Genomic DNA, 20,925 nt, shown 5'->3' with positions numbered 1-20,925 from the left:
GGCCTATCGGGAGGAGGTTGATGAACTGGCACGCTGGTGCCGGGATAACAGCCTACTCCTGAACATTGGTAAAACCAAGGAGCTGATCGTGGATTTTAGGAGAATCTTCAGCAGGTGACACACGCCACTGCGGATAAATGGGGCTATCGTGGACAGGGTGAGCAGTTTCAAGTACCTGAGAGTCCACATCACAGAGGACCTGACATGGTCAACACACATAGATTCTGTGGTGAAAAAGGCGAAACAGTGCCTCTATCACCTGAGACAGTTAAGGAAGTTCAGGTGCAAATCCAGAGCCTGCAGAATAATTAAAGACCCCCACCACCCCAACAACAGCCTGTTCAAGCTGCTGCGGTCAGGCAAGCACCTACGTACACATGCTACGAGCATAGAGAGACTCCGGCTCAGCTTCTTCCACCAGGCCATCTGAACACTGAACTCTCCACTCACAAGTACACACACACACACACACACACACACACACACACACACACACACACACACACACACACACACACACACACACACACACACACACACACACACACACACACACACACACACACACACACACACACACACACACACACACACACACACACACACACACACACACACACACACACACACACACACGCTGCAACCACTTTATAAACCATAACGACAGAGTTAAAATTGTATAATAGTGTACATAGGCACCAGTGCCTTCTCAGGTTGTCTTGACATGTCTATTTTTATCATGCACATCTTATGTCTTACCTGTTTTTTTTTCTATGTCTATTTTATTATTGTATTATTGCACAATCGATGCAGGCATGACCACCCGCATTTCACTGTATGCCCTGGTATGTATGTGACAAATAAACCTCTTGATTGTTGATTCTAGCAACACATCACCGTCACTCATCCACATTATCATCAGTGACAGAATGGATCATATTTGGGCAGTCAGGGAAAGAGCAAGAGTAAAACTCAGTGCAAGTCAAGCCCACTGAAAGACATTGGCATTTGCTGGCATCATTGCAGCTTCCATCTTTACAGTACAGGTGGGTGATGTCTCGAACTTCCTTAGGTGCCGGTGATCGTGGTATTCACTGACCTTTGGAAAGTATTTTGACATGTACATGGGTACCTTGGTCGTGTAGTGTATCTTGTAGACCAGGCCCATTGCAAGTTGCTGTACTCTGTCGTCTACTCTAAGCCATCCTAGGTTGTCAAAGTGGGCAGGGGTGAGGTGAGTTCTAGGAGTAAGGTCAAGCAGTAGTCTGACCAGTTTGTTTTGAGATGTTTGTAATTTTGTTTTTATCGCCTTTGAGGTGCTTTGGTACCATGAGGTGCAAGCATAGTCGTAGTACCCTTGAATGAGTGCTCCTGCCAGAGTCTTCAGGGTATTCTTGTTTACCAGAGAGGCGATCCGGTACAAGAATCGAGTTCGTTGGTTGACTTTTTTTATTACATTGGATGCCATTTTGTCACCGGAGAGATTAGCCTCTAGGATGGAACCCAGGTAGGTAATTTCATCTTTCCTTGTGACAATATTGTCACCCACTGTAACTGAGAAGCCGTCGGTCTTGCTGAGTTTGTTATTTGAACCGAAGAGAATGGACTCTGTTTTGCCCATGTGTAATGATAGTTTGTTATCAGCGAGCCATATGCAGATTTTGCCTAGTTCCGAGCTGAGGGTTTTTTCAACCTGTAACTTGTTCTTGTCAGAGACCAGCAGGGCTGAGTCGTCCGCAAACAGGAACAAGTTGCAGTCACAAGCTGACGACATGTCATTTGCATAAATTAGGAACAGTAGCGGTCCTAGTATGCTTCCTTGTGGAACACCACAGCTCACTGTGAGGGGGGGGGATAGGGTACTGTTTACCTCCACCATCTGATCCCTCCCCTCAAGGTAGGATTGCATCCAGCTCACTGATAGACTATCGAAACCAATTGCTTTTAGCTTGTCAATCAGAATGGAGTGATTGACAGTGTCGAAGGCCTTTTGTAGGTCCAGCATGACCATGCCGCAGTATTTGCCCGCGTCCACCTCTTGTTTGATGTGGTCGTTCAAATAGAAAAGGCATGCGTCAGTGGAGTGGGATGTTCTGAAGCCAGATTGGAATTCGTAGATTCGATTTTTTTCCGCTAGGTACTTTTCGACCTGTTCGTAGACTATTTTTTCCATGACTTTCGAGATGGAGGTGAGAATAGAAACAGGGCGGTAGTTGCCTGGGTCTAATTTGCTGCCCTTTTTGTGCAGAGGGGTCACCCTCGCAATTTTGAAGTCCTTGGGGACGTGTCCCTGTTTTATGGAGAGGTTTATTATGTGTGTGATGACTGGGGTGATGGCGGCTGCTGAGTCTCTGAGGAATTTGGAGGGGATGTTGTCATGGCCAGTGGCCTTGTTAGGTTGGAGGGCGCTCAGTTTTTTGAGTACCTCATCTGTTGTTACCATTTCCAGCTTGAAGTCGTCCTTGCGGACCCCCTAGGTTTTTGTAGTAAGCTACTATGTGTTCTACCCCATAAAGCCCTGAGTGGGAGGGTAGTTTGTTTACCAGTGTTGTGGCTATGTTTGTGAAGAAAATGTTTAAGTAATTGGCTACATCCAGCTTGTCTGTGATGAGCGTGTTGTCCGTTTTTATGTTTATGTTTGAGAATCTGGTTTTAAGTTTTTTACTGCATCCTAGTTGATTATTGAGTAATTTCCAAAGTTCACATGGTTTGTTTTTGTTTTCCTCAGTTTTGTCATTGATGAAATTCTTTTTTGCAGTTTTGATCATGGAGTTTACGTCGTTTCTTAGTCTGTTTCTTTCTAGTTTGAGTTCAGTCACGTGGGCTTGGAGTTCACTGCTCGTGCTTTTGGTAAGCTTTGACTGACTTTTACGAAACTCAGAGCATTTTTTGTCTCTGGTTTTCATAGCGGCCAGTATTTCGGAGTGCATCCACGGCTCAGCGCGATTTTTTACCCTGGTGGTTCTTAGGGGGGCCATGTCGTTTAGTATTGTTGAAAATTTGGTTTTGAAACCAAGCCATGTTTCTTCAACCAGTGTACCATTGAGTTCATCTGACCAGTCCAACAACGTTAATGGGAAAGGAAGGCGTCAACTGCGTTTTTTATAGTGTTTGACAGATATGACCATCAACACTCAATCAAAGACCTTGAAAGACAAAGAAGAGGCACCATCCAAACCAGCAGACCAACACATATGATCACAGGACAATCTAGTGTTCCTAACTACAGGAAATACCTGAGGATCAGTGGGAACAAGGCTGCTCTATGTAGCTTTGTCGTCAGCAACTACATAACCAATACAGGGCCACAGAGAATCTCTTCAGAGAACACAGTATGCCCTCCTCCTGTATGGCCAAAAGAAAATAGAGAATGGACATCATTGCACCAACCTGGATGAGCAGAGGTACACACTAGCATCTACCACAGATTAATCAGCTGCGAATCTACCCCCAACAGAAGATGCCTTCCAGCAACATGTGTTGAGAGCCTTGTACCAAACAGCAGTGTGGTGTCACAGCCATCTGGCCAAGCCTCTTCTCTGGAACCCAGTTGGTAGAGGGTGGAGGCTCAGAGAAGATGGGACCATTGAACCTGTGATGTTCCAGAAAGCACCGGCACCTAAGGAAGTTTGAGACATCACCCACCTGTACTGTAAAGATGGAAACTGCAATGATGTCAGCAAATGCCAATGTCTTTCAGTGGGCTTGACTTGCACTGAGTTTTGCTCTTGGTCTTTCCCTGACTGCCCAAATATGATCCATTTAGTCACTGATGCTAATGTGGATGAGTGACAGTGATGTGTTGCTAGAATCAAGAATCAAGAGGTTTATTTGTCACATACATACCAGGGCATACAGTGACATGTGGGTGGTCATGCCCACATCGATTGTGCAATAATACAATAATAAAATAGACATAGAAAAAAACAGGTAAGGCATAAGATGTGCATGATAAAAATAAATAGACATGCTAAATTCCTGACAAGGCACTGGTTCCTATGTACACTACTATACAATATACTATTTTAACTCTGTCATTATGTATTACTTACTATATCTAAACTATACAAGAACCACATCTGTTCTTTCCTTTTGTGTGTGTGTGTGTGTGTGTGTGTGTGTGTGTGTGTGTGTGTGTGTGTGTGTGTGTGTGTGTGTGTGTGTGTGTGTGTGTGTGTGTGTGTGTGTGTGTGTGTGTGTGTGTGTGTGTGTGTGTGTGTGCTCATGTGTACTTGTGAGTGGAGAGTTCAGTGTTCTGATGGCCTGGGGGAAGAAGCTGAGCCGGAGTCTCTCTGTGCTCATAGCATGTGTACGTAGGCACTTGCCTGACCGCAGCAGCTTGAACAGGCTGTTGTTGGGGTGGTTGGGGTCTTTCATTATTCTGCAGGCTTGGGATTTGTACCTCCTGTTATATAAGTCCTGCAGGGGTGGTAGTGCAATACCCGTAGTACGCTCTGCTAAGTGCACCACTCTCTGGAGGCCCTTCCTGTACTGTGCTGTGCTGTTTCCAAACCAGGCAGTGATGTTTCCAGTCAGAATTCTCTCTACAGCCCCGGAATAGAAGGAGTGGGGTATCTTCCCCGATACTCTGAATTTCCTTAACTGTCTCAGGTGATAGAGGCACTGTTTCGCCTTTTTCACCACAGAATCTATGTGTGTTGACGATGTCAGGTCCTCTGTGATGTGGACTCCCAGGTACTTGAAACTGCTCACCCTGTCCACAATAGCCCCATTTATCCGCAGTGACGTGTGTGTCACCTGCTGTATTCTCCTAAAATCCACGATCAGCTCTTTGGTTTTACCAATGTTCAGGAGTAGGCTGTTATCCCGGCACCAGCGTGCCAGTTCATCAACCTCCTCCCGATAGGCCTTCTCGTCATTATTAGAGATCAGCCCCACCACCACCGTGTCATCCGCAAACTTCACTATGGAGTTAGAGCTGAACCTGGCCACACAGTCATGTGTGTACAGTGAATATAGCAGGGGGCTCAGAACGCAGTAGATTGAAATAAATGTGTTCTATTTCAATTTCAACCTGATACAATTGGATATTTGTATCATAAAATGTATCATATGAAATGTATAATTTATTAAATGTATCATAAATATATTAACATTATAGACCAGAACATTACCTCAAGTGACTTTACTTTGCAGTAACATTGAATTTGTCAACATGCTTCTCACCACTGATAATGGGCTTTGGACTGAAGACTTCATTATGTCAATGTTTAATTTTCTTTCATTTAGGACACCTCATACATTTACTGATGTAACTCCCTGACCATGCATGCTATATTTACAAATGTGGTATTGCTGGATTCAGCACCACCACACCTTTCCGAAAAAGCCCTCATATGTGTTTCTATGACAATCCATGGCAGAGCTACTACAAAGTAAATGAGAACATTCTGCATAGATATACATTTTTTACATTTCCGCTTATTTTAAGTATGTGTACATAGGTATATTTTTCCTACATGCATAAAGATATTCACATCCAGGTTTTTCTATTATGTTAAGCAACTGTCTGACTGCTAGTATGTCAAATTTGAAAGCTCTTGGAGCTTGTATTATTAATCTACATGAGTTTATATGTCTCAACTCCCATACGACCAGGCTATATTTTGGTAATTTTTTCCTTTGGGAGTGTATAACAATATCTATCAATTTAACAAGTTTTGCAGTAAAATATTTTTATACAAGAATCCATTTCATATATGGGAGACCTTAGAGATGAGGAAAAACATGGTTGTGTTACGAAAGCCCTTTTTGACAGTTTGTCACAGCACTAGTGCACATGTACGTGTTGTTTGTACATGTGTGTGTGTGTGTGCACATGTACGTGTTGTTTGTACATGTGTGTGTGTGTGCACATGTACGTGTTGTTTGTACATGTGTGTGTGTGTGTGTGCACATGTACATGTTGTTTGTACATGTGTGTGTGTGTGTTCACATGTACGTGTTGTTTGTACATGTGTATACTGTGTGTGTGTGCACATGTATGTGTTGTTTGTACATGTGTATTCTGTGTGTGTGTGCACATGCACATGTATGTACGTGTTTTGTACATGTGTATAATGTGTGTGTGAACCGACTCATTGCCAGACGTGAGCGATTTCGACTCACGCTCACGGCAATGAATCGGCTCTTATGAACGAGTCGCTCATGACCGACCCATCACTAGCGTCTGACTATTTCGCGCGTACAGCATTGGAGCCTAGGTTATGCCAGCCAAGATGAAGAGGACATAGTTCGGCAGATGGACTGAAGATGAAAGTTGTTGCATGTTAGACAGTTCAGTCAGGCTAGCCATTAGCTACGTTATAATATTAAGTGTGGTTCAGTCGGGATATAGCCATGATGATGTCGGCTAGTAGCTAGCTTAGCTAAAGGCTAACTAGCGTTAGCTAACCTAGAGACAGCGCGTGCAGCATTGTTATGCCAAGATGAAGAAGATGGTCGTTCGGCAGATGAACTTCGTCAACTCCACGCGGTTGTCTCCATCCTCTTGGACGTTTGGTGAGTTTTTAATGCACTCTATTCTATTCCCGCCGTGGATATCTCTCTCTCTCTCTCTCTCTGGAGCCAAACTGGCCGACTAGCTGTTGTAGTACTAGTAGCTAACGGTGTGTGGCCTGGTGTCAGCACCTGTATTGCTTTTCTCATGTTGTACAGTTTTTCAGTGGTAGCCGCATAGCTTGCTTCTGCGTTAGCTAATGGTTAGCGATAGCCGGGTTGAGCTAACTGTTAGCCAGTTAGCTGTTTAGCTACGACGTTAGCTGCCAGCTGCGCTCGGCTGGGAACGTTAGTTTGATGCTATCAGTTAGCCTAGAGTTAGCTGTTAGCTTGTGCTACGACCATTGACATTAGCCGTGAGAATAGCAGGGGGTTCTGGCACTCTGACTACGACATCATCTTTGACAGAAGATGTAGTCGGGCCTGCACCATGACAAGGCTCCGGCCATAGCTTCTTTTTGTCCCGCCAGCGAGAGGCCTTTCGTCAACGTGGAGACCTGTGTTGCGGCCTTTCGCCCTGCGTTCCTCGTGCAGGTAAGATGTCATGACATTACCCCACTCTTCCTTCCTTCCCCTCCCGAATGTTTTGTTAATAACGATGTTTTTTTCCAGGCAAAACATATGTTACTTCACAACATTTGGAGATACGACATGTGCTGTGTGTGAATTGTCTTGGTCGTTTGTGTAGCTTGGGTAGCGTTGGGCCGTTGGCCAAAGCTGTGTGTGGCCTGGTGTCCGTACCTGGCTAGCCTATTTAGCTGAATGCTGTTTAGCTGTTTTCTCTGGTATAGACCCTCTTCTCTTTGGATTTAAGTGTTGATCTTTGTCCTTTTGGATCTATGTATATTCATGTTGCCTTTGTGAAGTTATCTTTTCCTTCTGTTTTGTTCTTCCATTAAAAGTTGAATATCCTTTTAGGGGCTCATCTTTGCTTATCTCTCTCATACATGCTCTCTCTCTAACACACACACATGACAAACACACATGCTCTCTCTCTCTCTTTCTAACACACACAGTCTGCCTATGGCGGCCTTTCTCGATGGCTAGGCTGTGCTCGCTGAGTCTGTACCTAGTCAAGGATCTTCAGTCACAGTGCTCAGGTATTCTGCCACTGTGTACTCTCTGTTTAGGGCCAAATAGCATTTCAATTTCTTTCCAATGTGTCTCTCTCTCTCTCTCTCTCTCTCTGTACACTGTATATTGACTGTAGAACGGGAGCTCTCTCTCGCTCTCTCTCTTGCTATATGTTGACTGTATCATGCCCAGCCTCGGGCAGCGCTATTATTTAAGAATACGTTGACTGTATGAAAAAAGAAAGAAAATTATATATATATATATATATCTTTTTTTTTTACCTTTTGGGGGGGGGGGGGGGGGGGGCTCGCGTTTAAATCTCGGACATGGCCTCGCATTTCTCCCAGGCGGCCCTGTGTGTGTGCATGCACAACATGTGTGTGTGTGCATGCACATGTTGTTTGTACATGTGTGTGTGTGTGTGTGTGCATGTGCACTACCTTGGTCTTCCCCAGCTGCCAGTCTCTCTTGCTGTGGTCGTGCAGAAGGAGCAGCTCCGTGCAGCTGGTCTTCATGTCGTCTGACGGACCGGTGTCTCTCAGGAGCATCTTATACCTGAGAGAGAGACAGACAGACTGTCAGGTGGTATAGAGAGCTGTTTGGTGTCCCGAGAGAGAGAGAGAGAGAGAAAGAGATGGAGAGAGAGGGAGAGAGAGAGAGAGAGAGAGAGAGAGACAGACAGACAGACAGACAGACAGACAGACAGACAGACAGACAGTCAGGTGGTAGAGAGAGCTGTTTGGTGTCCCGTGAGAGAGACAGACAGACAGACAGACAGACAGTCAGGTGGTAGAGAGAGCTGTTTGGTGTCCCGTGAGAGAGACAGACAGACAGACAGACAGACAGACAGACAAAGAGACAGACAGACAGACAAAGAGACAGACAGACAGACAGACAGACAGACAGACAGACAGACAGACAGACAGACAGACAGACAGACAGACAGACAGACAGACAGACAGACAGACCCATTTTGGTGTTATTTTTACTCCCCTATGCAAAACCTGACTGTATCTGATCTCCCGTATGGGAGTCTGTCTGTCCACCATGATAACTCACACATTTCTTGTCCAACTTCAGGTTCAAACAGGGTGACAGTCAGCAGATTATCTGCACTATTGAATTCTCTTTTCAAATCAGTAATTCAACGGCACTTGCTCAATATTTTATGCCGTTGGTGCAGATTAACTCATTCAACACCAGTCACGAGTATAGTCGGGTTAACTAGCCAACCGCTCAGCGCCAATCACGAGTATAGTCAGGTTTTAATCGTTATTTCTTTTATTAGCGATATCCATTCATTTTCATCCATCCAACCTGATGTTATCGTTGGGAATGGGTCAGAGCTCGCAAAAGGGCAAATACCGCCACCTATCGTCTCCCGGATGGTATTGCACATCATTGGATTGGATTGGCTGGGACTGTGCATCAAAAAAAAAAGTCTGGTCCGGGTTTTACTTCTCGGGCATGGAGTATCGTTGTACCACGTTTACTGGGGGGACTGGGAGCAGCGTGGATTATGTGTTTTGGACTATAACGTTGGATCAATGGACGCAATCGATATTTGGAATGGCGATCAGGAATTGGATGAATCTTTTTGCAGAACATCTGATGTAAGGTAAGGACTCTATGTTACTAGTTTTGGGTTAATCAGAGGTTTTTTTCATAGCGATCACAACGTGTCTGTGTGTGTGTGTGTGCCGTTGGCGCTGAGCAAGGCACGGATAAGCGATTTTTCAGCCCGCTTTTGTATCATGCATAAGGACACATATACTATCGATAATCTAGCGTTTATTTGAAAACTATTCATAAATCAGCCGAAAAAATTACAACGTGTTTTGTGTATTCCACTAAAGGACTATTATCACGTCTTTCTCTGGAATGACTAGAAATCTCCAAAACTATACTCGTATTCAAAACGGTATAAAACGGAAATGTACCGATGAAAAAACAATCCGTTTCGTACATGTTGACTGCAAGCAGGTCATTGATAAGCGACGGGTGTATTAGACCCATAGCCATAATTTAAGATATATTTTAAGGACTCGCAAATTTCCCCATCCTCCCATTGATTAAAGTGGTGGCGTGGTAGCCCTAATTTGGTCATATGGGCGTGGCAGTCAATGAGTTAAAGACCAAGACTGGGATCCTTAGTTCTTGGAAAAAGGCGTCCTTTTGGAAAGACTGAGCTTTTGTTATAACTTATAACTTATGCATGTTTAGCCTCTTTATGATCCTAATAATCTGTACACTATATATTTCTATCCTAAGGATCTGTACACTATATATTTCTATCCTAAGAATCTATACACTATATATTTCTATCCTAAGAATCTGTACACTATATATTTCTATCCTAAGAATCTACACACTACATATTTCTATCCTAAGAATCTATACACTATTTATATCCTAAGAATCTATAAACTATATTTATAATATATATATTTATATATTGAGTAGTGGAAAAGGGGTAGGATTAAGTAAGTGTATACTTCTTCCTACTCCTTTTCGAACATGTAGATTGAGTTGTGTTTTGCTTTGTTATTGTTTGTTTGTATTCATTGCATGTTCGAAATAAAGATTTCAAATAAAAAAAATAAAAAAAATGTCTATCCTAAAAATATGTACACTATATATTTCTATCCTAAGAATCGATTCACTATTTATATCCTAAGAATCTATAAACTATATTTATATCCTAAGAATCTATAATAAAAAAATTATATCCTAATAATCTGTACACTATATATTTATATCCTAAGAATTGATACACTATATATTTATATCCTAATCCAATCCAACTTTATTTATAAAGCGCTTTAACAGCCACAGGGGCACAAAGTGCTGTACAGAGGGATCATATTAAAAAACTATAAGCAGCACTAAAAATAGATAAAAGAACAAGGGTACCAAAATCCATCCTAAGAATCGATTCACTATTTATATCCTAAGAATCTGTACACTATACATTTATATCCTAAGAATCGACACCCTATATATTTATATCCTAAGAATCTGTACACTATATATTTATATCCTAAGAATCGACACACTATATGATATAATATATATATATATATATTGTTGTATGTGCATCTCGGACCTGCTGTAGAAGTCCTGAAAGGTTCTGCGGACGGGGAAACCAGCCCTGCGGATTTTCACTGTCTCCAGCATCCCGGAGTACCTCAGCTGGTTCAGCACCGTCTCGGGGTCAAACCGGTTGGCATTCTGAGGAGAAACCAAACCACTGTCATTGGAGGATAACTTTAGATGATGGCCATGCAAGCCCCAGGTCACATGTTACCATCAGACGCCTGTAGCAGGTTCATATTGTGACAAGCCTTGTTCGTGTTCAGGCTCGACATGGACCAAAACAAAAAACAAAAATTCCAATGTCCACACAAGCACAATTTCAATAAACAAATGATATTTATTGATCATCAGTACAAGTCCGATGGGCAATAGAGTAGTCATATAACAGTCCAGGGGTCAGTTTCACAAGGGGGTATCTCAGCCAGTCCAGGGTCCAGTAACACAAACACCTTCTCGCTCTCACCTCTCCTTCCAACTACCTCTCACATCACAAACTCAGTATCTCAGTCTATCCATGAACTCTGCTCCTTCCTCACCTCCACTCAACTCTCCTCTGTCTCTCCTAGGGTTTTATGCTGTGTGTCTTGTGTGTGTGTGGGGGGTGTGGGTGATCAAGTGGTGCACAGGTGTATTCCATCAGTCCTAATCAACTCCTCACTTCTCTCATCTGCCCGTGGCAGTAGTATCTCCCTTCCTCCACATAGCCATGTGATGGGGGATGATATCTGCCACAATATGTACTGACTTGATTCACAATAATTGTGTTATACATTCAATTGTACTCCCATATAGTAAGAGTACACACAGGGCCTTTGCGTGTAAAGATCACCTCCCTGAGGGTGTGAAGAGCACCTCCATGAGGGTGTAAAGATCACCTCCCTGAGGGTGTGAAGAGCACCTCCATGAGGGTGTAAAGCGCACCTCCATGAGGGTGTGAAGAGCACCTCCATGAGGGTGTAAAGCGCACCTCCATGAGGGTGTAAAGAGCACCTCCCTGAGGGTGTAAAGATCACCTCCCTGAGGGTGTGAAGATCACCTCCCTGAGGGTGTAAAGATCACCTCCATGAGGGTGTAAAGATCACCTCCATGAGGGTGTAAAGAGCACCTCCCTGAGGGTGTAAAGATCACCTCCATGAGGGTGTAAAGAGCACCTCCCTGAGGGTGTAAAGAGCACCTCCCTGAGGGTGTAAAGATCACCTCCCTGAGGGTGTAAAGATCACCTCCATGAGGGTGTAAAGATCACCTCCCTGAGGGTGTAAAGAGCACCTCCCTGAGGGTGTGAAGATCACCTCCCTGAGGGTGTAAAGATCACCTCCATGAGGGTGTAAAGATCACCTCCATGAGGGTGTGAAGAGCACCTCCCCGAGGGTGTGAAGATCACCTCCATGAGGGTGTAAAGATCTCCTCCATGAGGGTGTAAAGATCACCTCCCTGAGGGTGTAAAGATCACCTCCATGAGGGTGTAAAGATCACCTCCCTGAGGGAGTAAAGATCACCTCCCTGAGGGTGTAAAGAGCACCTCCATGAGGGTGTAAAGAGCACCTCCATGAGGGTGTAAATATCACCTCCCTGAGGGTGTGAAGATCACCTCCCTGAGGGTGTGAAGAGCACCTCCATGAGGGTGTAAAGATCTCCTCCATGAGGGTGTAAAGAGCACCTCCCTGAGGGTGTAAAGATCACCTCCATGAGGGTGTAAAGATCACCTCCCTGAGGGAGTAAAGATCACCTCCCTGAGGGTGTAAAGAGCACCTCCATGAGGGTGTAAAGAGCACCTCCCTGAGGGTGTGAAGATCACCTCCCTGAGGGTGTGAAGAGCACCTCCCTGAGGGTGTAAAGATCACCTCCCTGAGGGTGTAAAGATCACCTCCCTGAGGGTGTGAAGAGCACCTCCATGAGGGTGTAAAGAGCACCTCCATGAGGGTGTAAAGATCACCTCCATGAGGGTGTAAAGATCACCTCCATGAGGGTGTAAAGATCACCTCCATGAGGGTGTGAAGATCACCTCCATGAGGGTGTAAAGATCACCTCCCTGAGGGTGTAAAGATCACCTCCCTGAGGGTGTGAAGATCACCTCCCTGAGGGTGTAAAGATCACCTCCATGAGGGTGTAAAGATCACCTCCATGAGGGTGTAAAGAGCACCTCCCTGAGGGTGTAAAGAGCACCTCCCTGAGGGTGTGAAGATATCCTCCATGAGGGTGTAAAGATCACCTCCCTGAGGGTGTGAAGATATCCTCCATGAGGGTGTAAAGATCACCTCCCTGAGGGTGTAAAGATCACCTCCATGAGGGTGTAAAGATCACCTCCCTGAGGGTGTGAAGATCACCTCCCTGAGGGTGTAAAGATCACCTCCATGAGGGTGTAAAGATCACCTCCCTGAGGGTGTAAAGATCACCTCCCTGAGGGTGTGAAGATCACCTCCCTGAGGGTGTAAAGATCACCTCCCTGAGGGTGTAAAGATCACCTCCCTGAGGGTGTAAAGATCACCTCCATGAGGGTGTAAAGATCACCTCCCTGAGGGTGTGAAGAGCACCTCCATGAGGGTGTAAAGATCACCTCCCTGAGGGTGTAAAGATCACCTCCATGAGGGTGTAAAGATCACCTCCATGAGGGTGTGAAGAGCACCTCCATGAGGGTGTAAAGAGCACCTCCATGAGGGTGTAAAGAGCACCTCCATGAGGGTGTAAAGATCACCTCCCTGAGGGTGTGAAGATCACCTCCCTGAGGGTGTGAAGAGCACCTCCATGAGGGTGTAAAGATCACCTCCCTGAGGGTGTAAAGATCACCTCCATGAGGGTGTAAAGATCACCTCCATGAGGGTGTGAAGAGCACCTCCATGAGGGTGTAAAGAGCACCTCCATGCGGGTGTAAAGAGCACCTCCATGAGGGTGTAAAGATCACCTCCATGAGGGTGTAAAGATCACCTCCATGAGGGTGTAAAGATCACCTCCATGAGGGTGTGAAGATCACCTCCCTGAGGGTGTGAAGAGCACCTCCATGAGGGTGTAAAGATCTCCTCCATGAGGGTGTAAAGATCTCCTCCATGAGGGTGTAAAGAGCACCTCCCTGAGGGTGTAAAGATCACCTCCATGAGGGTGTAAAGATCACCTCCATGAGGGAGTAAAGATCACCTCCCTGAGGGTGTAAAGAGCACCTCCATGAGGGTGTAAAGAGCACCTCCCTGAGGGTGTGAAGATCACCTCCCTGAGGGTGTGAAGAGCACCTCCCTGAGGGTGTAAAGATCACCTCCCTGAGGGTGTAAAGATCACCTCCCTGAGGGTGTGAAGAGCACCTCCATGAGGGTGTAAAGAGCACCTCCATGAGGGTGTAAAGATCACCTCCATGAGGGTGTAAAGATCACCTCCATGAGGGTGTAAAGATCACCTCCATGAGGGTGTAAAGATCACCTCCATGAGGGTGTAAAGATCACCTCCCTGAGGGTGTAAAGATCACATCCCTGAGGGTGTGAAGATCACCTCCATGAGGGTGTAAAGATCACCTCCCTGAGGGTGTAAAGATCACCTCCCTGAGGGTGTGAAGAGCACCTCCATGAGGGTGTGAAGATCACCTCCCTGAGGGTGTAAAGATCACCTCCATGAGGGTGTAAAGATCACCTCCATGAGGGTGTAAAGAGCACCTCCCTGAGGGTGTGAAGATATCCTCCATGAGGGTGTAAAGATCACCTCCCTGAGGGTGTAAAGAGCACCTCCCTGAGGGTGTAAAGATCACCTCCATGAGGGTGTAAAGATCACCTCCCTGAGGGAGTAAGGATCACCTCCCTGAGGGTGTAAAGAGCACCTCCATGAGGGTGTAAAGAGCACCTCCATGAGGGTGTAAAGATCACCTCCCTGAGGGTGTGAAGATCACCTCCCTGAGGGTGTGAAGAGCACCTCCATGAGGGTGTAAAGATCACCTCCCTGAGGGTGTAAAGATCACCTCCATGAGGGTGTAAAGATCACCTCCATGAGGGTGTGAAGAGCACCTCCATGAGGGTGTAAAGAGCACCTCCATGAGGGTGTAAAGAGCACCTCCCTGAGGGTGTAAAGATCACCTCCATGAGGGTGTAAAGAGCACCTCCCTGAGGGTGTAAAGAGCACCTCCCTGAGGGTGTAAAGATCACCTCCCTGAGGGTGTAAAGAGCACCTCCCTGAGGGTGTGAAGATCACCTCCCTGAGGGTGTAAAGATCACCTCCATGAGGGTGTAAAGATCACCTCCATGAGGGTGTAAAGAGCACCTCCCTGAGGGTGTGAAGATCACCTCCATGAGGGTGTAAAGATCTCCTCCATGAGGGTGTAAAGATCACCTCCCTGAGGGTGTAAAGAGCACCTCCCTGAGGGTGTAAATAGCACCTCCATGAGGGTGTAAAGATCACCTCCATGAGGGTGTAAAGATCACCTCCCTGAGGGTGTGAAGATCAACTCCCTGAGGGTGTGAAGAGCACCTCCATGAGGGTGTAAAGATCTCCTCCATGAGGGTGTAAAGAGCACCTCCCCGAGGGTGTAAAGATCACCTCCATGAGGGTGTAAAGATCACCTCCCTGAGGGAGTAAAGATCACCTCCCTGAGGGTGTAAAGAGCATCTCCATGAGGGTGTAAAGAGCACCTCCATGAGGGTGTAAAGATCACCTCCCTGAGGGTGTGAAGATCACCTCCCTGAGGGTGTGAAGAGCACCTCCCTGAGGGTGTAAAGATCACCTCCCTGAGGGTGTAAAGATCACCTCCCTGAGGGTGTGAAGAGCACCTCCATGAGGGTGTAAAGAGCACCTCCATGAGGGTGTAAAGATCACCTCCATGAGGGTGTAAAGATCACCTCCATGAGGGTGTAAAGATCACCTCCATGAGGGTGTAAAGATCACCTCCATGAGGGTGTAAAGATCACCTCCATGAGGGTGTAAAGATCACCTCCATGAGGGTGTAAAGATCACCTCCCTGAGGGTGTAAAGATCACATCCCTGAGGGTGTGAAGATCACCTCCATGAGGGTGTAAAGATCACCTCCCTGAGGGTGTAAAGATCACCTCCCTGAGGGTGTGAAGAGCACCTCCATGAGGGTGTGAAGATCACCTCCCTGAGGGTGTAAAGATCACCTCCATGAGGGTGTAAAGATCACCTCCATGAGGGTGTAAAGAGCACCTCCCTGAGGGTGTGAAGATATCCTCCATGAGGGTGTAAAGATCACCTCCCTGAGGGTGTAAAGAGCACCTCCCTGAGGGTGTAAAGATCACCTCCATGAGGGTGTAAAGATCACCTCCATGAGGGAGTAAGGATCACCTCCCTGAGGGTGTAAAGAGCACCTCCATGAGGGTGTAAAGAGCACCTCCATGAGGGTGTAAAGATCACCTCCCTGAGGGTGTGAAGATCACCTCCCTGAGGGTGTGAAGAGCACCTCCATGAGGGTGTAAAGATCACCTCCCTGAGGGTGTAAAGATCACCTCCATGAGGGTGTAAAGATCACCTCCATGAGGGTGTGAAGAGCACCTCCATGAGGGTGTAAAGAGCACCTCCATGAGGGTGTAAAGAGCACCTCCCTGAGGGTGTAAAGATCACCTCCATGAGGGTGTAAAGAGCACATCCCTGAGGGTGTAAAGAGCACCTCCCTGAGGGTGTAAAGATCACCTCCCTGAGGGTGTAAAGAGCACCTCCCTGAGGGTGTGAAGATCACCTCCCTGAGGGTGTAAAGATCACCTCCCTGAGGGTGTGAAGATCACCTCCATGAGGGTGTAAAGATCTCCTCCATGAGGGTGTAAAGATCACCTCCCTGAGGGTGTAAATAGCACCTCCATGAGGGTGTAAAGATCACCTCCCTGAGGGTGTGAAGATCACCTCCCTGAGGGTGTGAAGAGCACCTCCCTGAGGGTGTAAAGATCACCTCCCTGAGGGTGTAAAGATAACCTCCCTGAGGGTGTGAAGAGCACCTCCATGAGGGTGTAAAGAGCACCTCCATGAGGGTGTAAAGAGCACCTCCATGAGGGTGTAAAGATCACCTCCCTGAGGGTGTAAAGATCACCTCCCTGAGGGTGTGAAGAGCACCTCCATGAGGGTGTAAAGAGCACCTCCATGAGGGTGTAAAGATCACCTCCATGAGGGTGTAAAGATCACCTCCATGAGGGTGTAAAGATCACCTCCATGAGGGTGTAAAGATCACCTCCATGAGGGTGTAAAGATCACCTCCATGAGGGTGTAAAGAGCACCTCCATGAGGGTGTAAAGAGCACCTCCATGAGGGTGTAAAGATCACCTCCCTGAGGGTGTGAAGATCACCTCCCTGAGGGTGTGAAGAGCACCTCCATGAGGGTGTAAAGATCACCTCCCTGAGGGTGTAAAGATCACCTCCATGAGGGTGTAAAGATCACCTCCATGAGGGTGTGAAGAGCACCTCCATGAGGGTGTAAAGAGCACCTCCATGCGGGTGTAAAGAGCACCTCCATGAGGGTGTAAAGATCACCTCCATGAGGGTGTAAAGATCACCTCCATGAGGGTGTAAAGATCACCTCCATGAGGGTGTGAAGATCACCTCCCTGAGGGTGTGAAGAGCACCTCCATGAGGGTGTAAAGATCTCCTCCATGAGGGTGTAAAGATCTCCTCCATGAGGGTGTAAAGAGCACCTCCCTGAGGGTGTAAAGATCACCTCCATGAGGGTGTAAAGATCACCTCCATGAGGGAGTAAAGATCACCTCCCTGAGGGTGTAAAGAGCACCTCCATGAGGGTGTAAAGAGCACCTCCCTGAGGGTGTGAAGATCACCTCCCTGAGGGTGTGAAGAGCACCTCCCTGAGGGTGTAAAGATCACCTCCCTGAGGGTGTAAAGATCACCTCCCTGAGGGTGTGAAGAGCACCTCCATGAGGGTGTAAAGAGCACCTCCATGAGGGTGTAAAGATCACCTCCATGAGGGTGTAAAGATCACCTCCATGAGGGTGTAAAGATCACCTCCATGAGGGTGTAAAGATCACCTCCATGAGGGTGTAAAGATCACCTCCCTGAGGGTGTAAAGATCACATCCCTGAGGGTGTGAAGATCACCTCCATGAGGGTGTAAAGATCACCTCCCTGAGGGTGTAAAGATCACCTCCCTGAGGGTGTGAAGAGCACCTCCATGAGGGTGTGAAGATCACCTCCCTGAGGGTGTAAAGATCACCTCCATGAGGGTGTAAAGATCACCTCCATGAGGGTGTAAAGAGCACCTCCCTGAGGGTGTGAAGATATCCTCCATGAGGGTGTAAAGATCACCTCCCTGAGGGTGTAAAGAGCACCTCCCTGAGGGTGTAAAGATCACCTCCATGAGGGTGTAAAGATCACCTCCCTGAGGGAGTAAGGATCACCTCCCTGAGGGTGTAAAGAGCACCTCCATGAGGGTGTAAAGAGCACCTCCATGAGGGTGTAAAGATCACCTCCCTGAGGGTGTGAAGATCACCTCCCTGAGGGTGTGAAGAGCACCTCCATGAGGGTGTAAAGATCACCTCCCTGAGGGTGTAAAGATCACCTCCATGAGGGTGTAAAGATCACCTCCATGAGGGTGTGAAGAGCACCTCCATGAGGGTGTAAAGAGCACCTCCATGAGGGTGTAAAGAGCACCTCCCTGAGGGTGTAAAGATCACCTCCATGAGGGTGTAAAGAGCACCTCCCTGAGGGTGTAAAGAGCACCTCCCTGAGGGTGTAAAGATCACCTCCCTGAGGGTGTAAAGAGCACCTCCCTGAGGGTGTGAAGATCACCTCCCTGAGGGTGTAAAGATCACCTCCATGAGGGTGTAAAGATCACCTCCATGAGGGTGTAAAGAGCACCTCCCTGAGGGTGTGAAGATCACCTCCATGAGGGTGTAAAGATCTCCTCCATGAGGGTGTAAAGATCACCTCCCTGAGGGTGTAAAGAGCACCTCCCTGAGGGTGTAAATAGCACCTCCATGAGGGTGTAAAGATCACCTCCATGAGGGTGTAAAGATCACCTCCCTGAGGGTGTGAAGAGCACCTCCATGAGGGTGTAAAGATCTCCTCCATGAGGGTGTAAAGAGCACCTCCCCGAGGGTGTAAAGATCACCTCCATGAGGGTGTAAAGATCACCTCCCTGAGGGAGTAAAGATCACCTCCCTGAGGGTGTAAAGAGCATCTCCATGAGGGTGTAAAGAGCACCTCCATGAGGGTGTAAAGATCACCTCCCTGAGGGTGTGAAGATCACCTCCCTGAGGGTGTGAAGAGCACCTCCCTGAGGGTGTAAAGATCACCTCCCTGAGGGTGTAAAGATCACCTCCCTGAGGGTGTGAAGAGCACCTCCATGAGGGTGTAAAGAGCACCTCCATGAGGGTGTAAAGATCACCTCCATGAGGGTGTAAAGATCACCTCCATGAGGGTGTAAAGATCACCTCCATGAGGGTGTAAAGATCACCTCCATGAGGGTGTAAAGATCACCTCCATGAGGGTGTAAAGATCACCTCCCTGAGGGTGTAAAGATCACATCCCTGAGGGTGTGAAGATCACCTCCATGAGGGTGTAAAGATCACCTCCCTGAGGGTGTAAAGATCACCTCCCTGAGGGTGTGAAGAGCACCTCCATGAGGGTGTGAAGATCACCTCCCTGAGGGTGTAAAGATCACCTCCATGAGGGTGTAAAGATCACCTCCATGAGGGTGTAAAGAGCACCTCCCTAAGGGTGTGAAGATATCCTCCATGAGGGTGTAAAGATCACCTCCCTGAGGGTGTAAAGAGCACCTCCCTGAGGGTGTAAAGATCACCTCCATGAGGGTGTAAAGATCACCTCCATGAGGGAGTAAGGATCACCTCCCTGAGGGTGTAAAGAGCACCTCCATGAGGGTGTAAAGAGCACCTCCATGAGGGTGTAAAGATCACCTCCCTGAGGGTGTGAAGATCACCTCCCTGAGGGTGTGAAGAGCACCTCCATGAGGGTGTAAAGATCACCTCCCTGAGGGTGTAAAGATCACCTCCATGAGGGTGTAAAGATCACCTCCATGAGGGTGTGAAGAGCACCTCCATGAGGGTGTAAAGAGCACCTCCATGAGGGTGTAAAGAGCACCTCCCTGAGGGTGTAAAGATCACCTCCATGAGGGTGTAAAGAGCACATCCCTGAGGGTGTAAAGAGCACCTCCCTGAGGGTGTAAAGATCACCTCCCTGAGGGTGTAAAGAGCACCTCCCTGAGGGTGTGAAGATCACCTCCCTGAGGGTGTAAAGATCACCTCCCTGAGGGTGTGAAGATCACCTCCATGAGGGTGTAAAGATCTCCTCCATGAGGGTGTAAAGATCACCTCCCTGAGGGTGTAAATAGCACCTCCATGAGGGTGTAAAGATCACCTCCCTGAGGGTGTGAAGATCACCTCCCTGAGGGTGTGAAGAGCACCTCCCTGAGGGTGTAAAGATCACCTCCCTGAGGGTGTAAAGATAACCTCCCTGAGGGTGTGAAGAGCACCTCCATGAGGGTGTAAAGAGCACCTCCATGAGGGTGTAAAGAGCACCTCCATGAGGGTGTAAAGATCACCTCCCTGAGGGTGTAAAGATCACCTCCCTGAGGGTGTGAAGAGCACCTCCATGAGGGTGTAAAGAGCACCTCCATGAGGGTGTAAAGATCACCTCCATGAGGGTGTAAAGATCACCTCCATGAGGGTGTAAAGATCACCTCCATGAGGGTGTAAAGATCACCTCCATGAGGGTGTAAAGATCACCTCCCTGAGGGTGTAAAGATCACCTCCCTGAGGGTGTGAAGATCACCTCCATGAGGGTGTAAAGATCTCCTCCATGAGGGTGTAAATATCACCTCCCTGAGGGTGTAAAGAGCACCTCCCTGAGGGTGTAAATAGCACCTCCATGAGGGTGTAAAGATCACCTCCCTGAGGGTGTGAAGATCACCTCCCTGAGGGTGTGAAGAGCACCTCCCTGAGGGTGTAAAGATCACCTCCCTGAGGGTGTAAAGATAACCTCCCTGAGGGTGTGAAGAGCACCTCCATGAGGGTGTAAATAGCACCTCCATGAGGGTGTAAAGATCACCTCCATGAGGGTGTAAAGATCACCTCCCTGAGGGTGTAAAGATCACCTCCCTGAGGGTGTGAAGAGCACCTCCATGAGGGTGTAAAGAGCACCTCCATGAGGGTGTAAAGATCACCTCCATGAGGGTGTAAAGATCACCTCCATGAGGGTGTAAAGATCACCTCCATGAGGGTGTGAAGATCACCTCCCTGAGGGTGTGAAGTCAAATCAAATCAAATCAAATTTATTTATAAGGCCCGACAACACACGTTAA

General features: G+C 47.3%; 1 protein-coding gene across 1 annotated transcript in view; it reads right to left on the bottom strand.

Annotated features, from left to right (window-relative positions):
• The window catches only part of myo10l3 (myosin X, like 3), a 346,533-nt gene that overhangs the window by 95,910 nt on the left and 229,698 nt on the right, over positions 1–20,925 (bottom strand). Inside the window, 2 exon segments of the mRNA XM_084314976.1 lie at positions 8,034–8,148; positions 10,700–10,824. Coding sequence (XP_084171102.1) covers positions 8,034–8,148; positions 10,700–10,824 — 240 coding nt within the window.

The sequence above is a fragment of the Notolepis coatsorum genome (genome assembly GCF_963971535.1).
Source record: "Notolepis coatsorum genome assembly, chromosome: 5".
NCBI classification, from domain to species: Eukaryota; Metazoa; Chordata; class Actinopteri; order Aulopiformes; family Paralepididae; genus Notolepis; species Notolepis coatsorum.
Note: the sequence above shows the minus strand (reverse complement) of the source record. Positions and strands in the feature narration are given on the sequence as shown.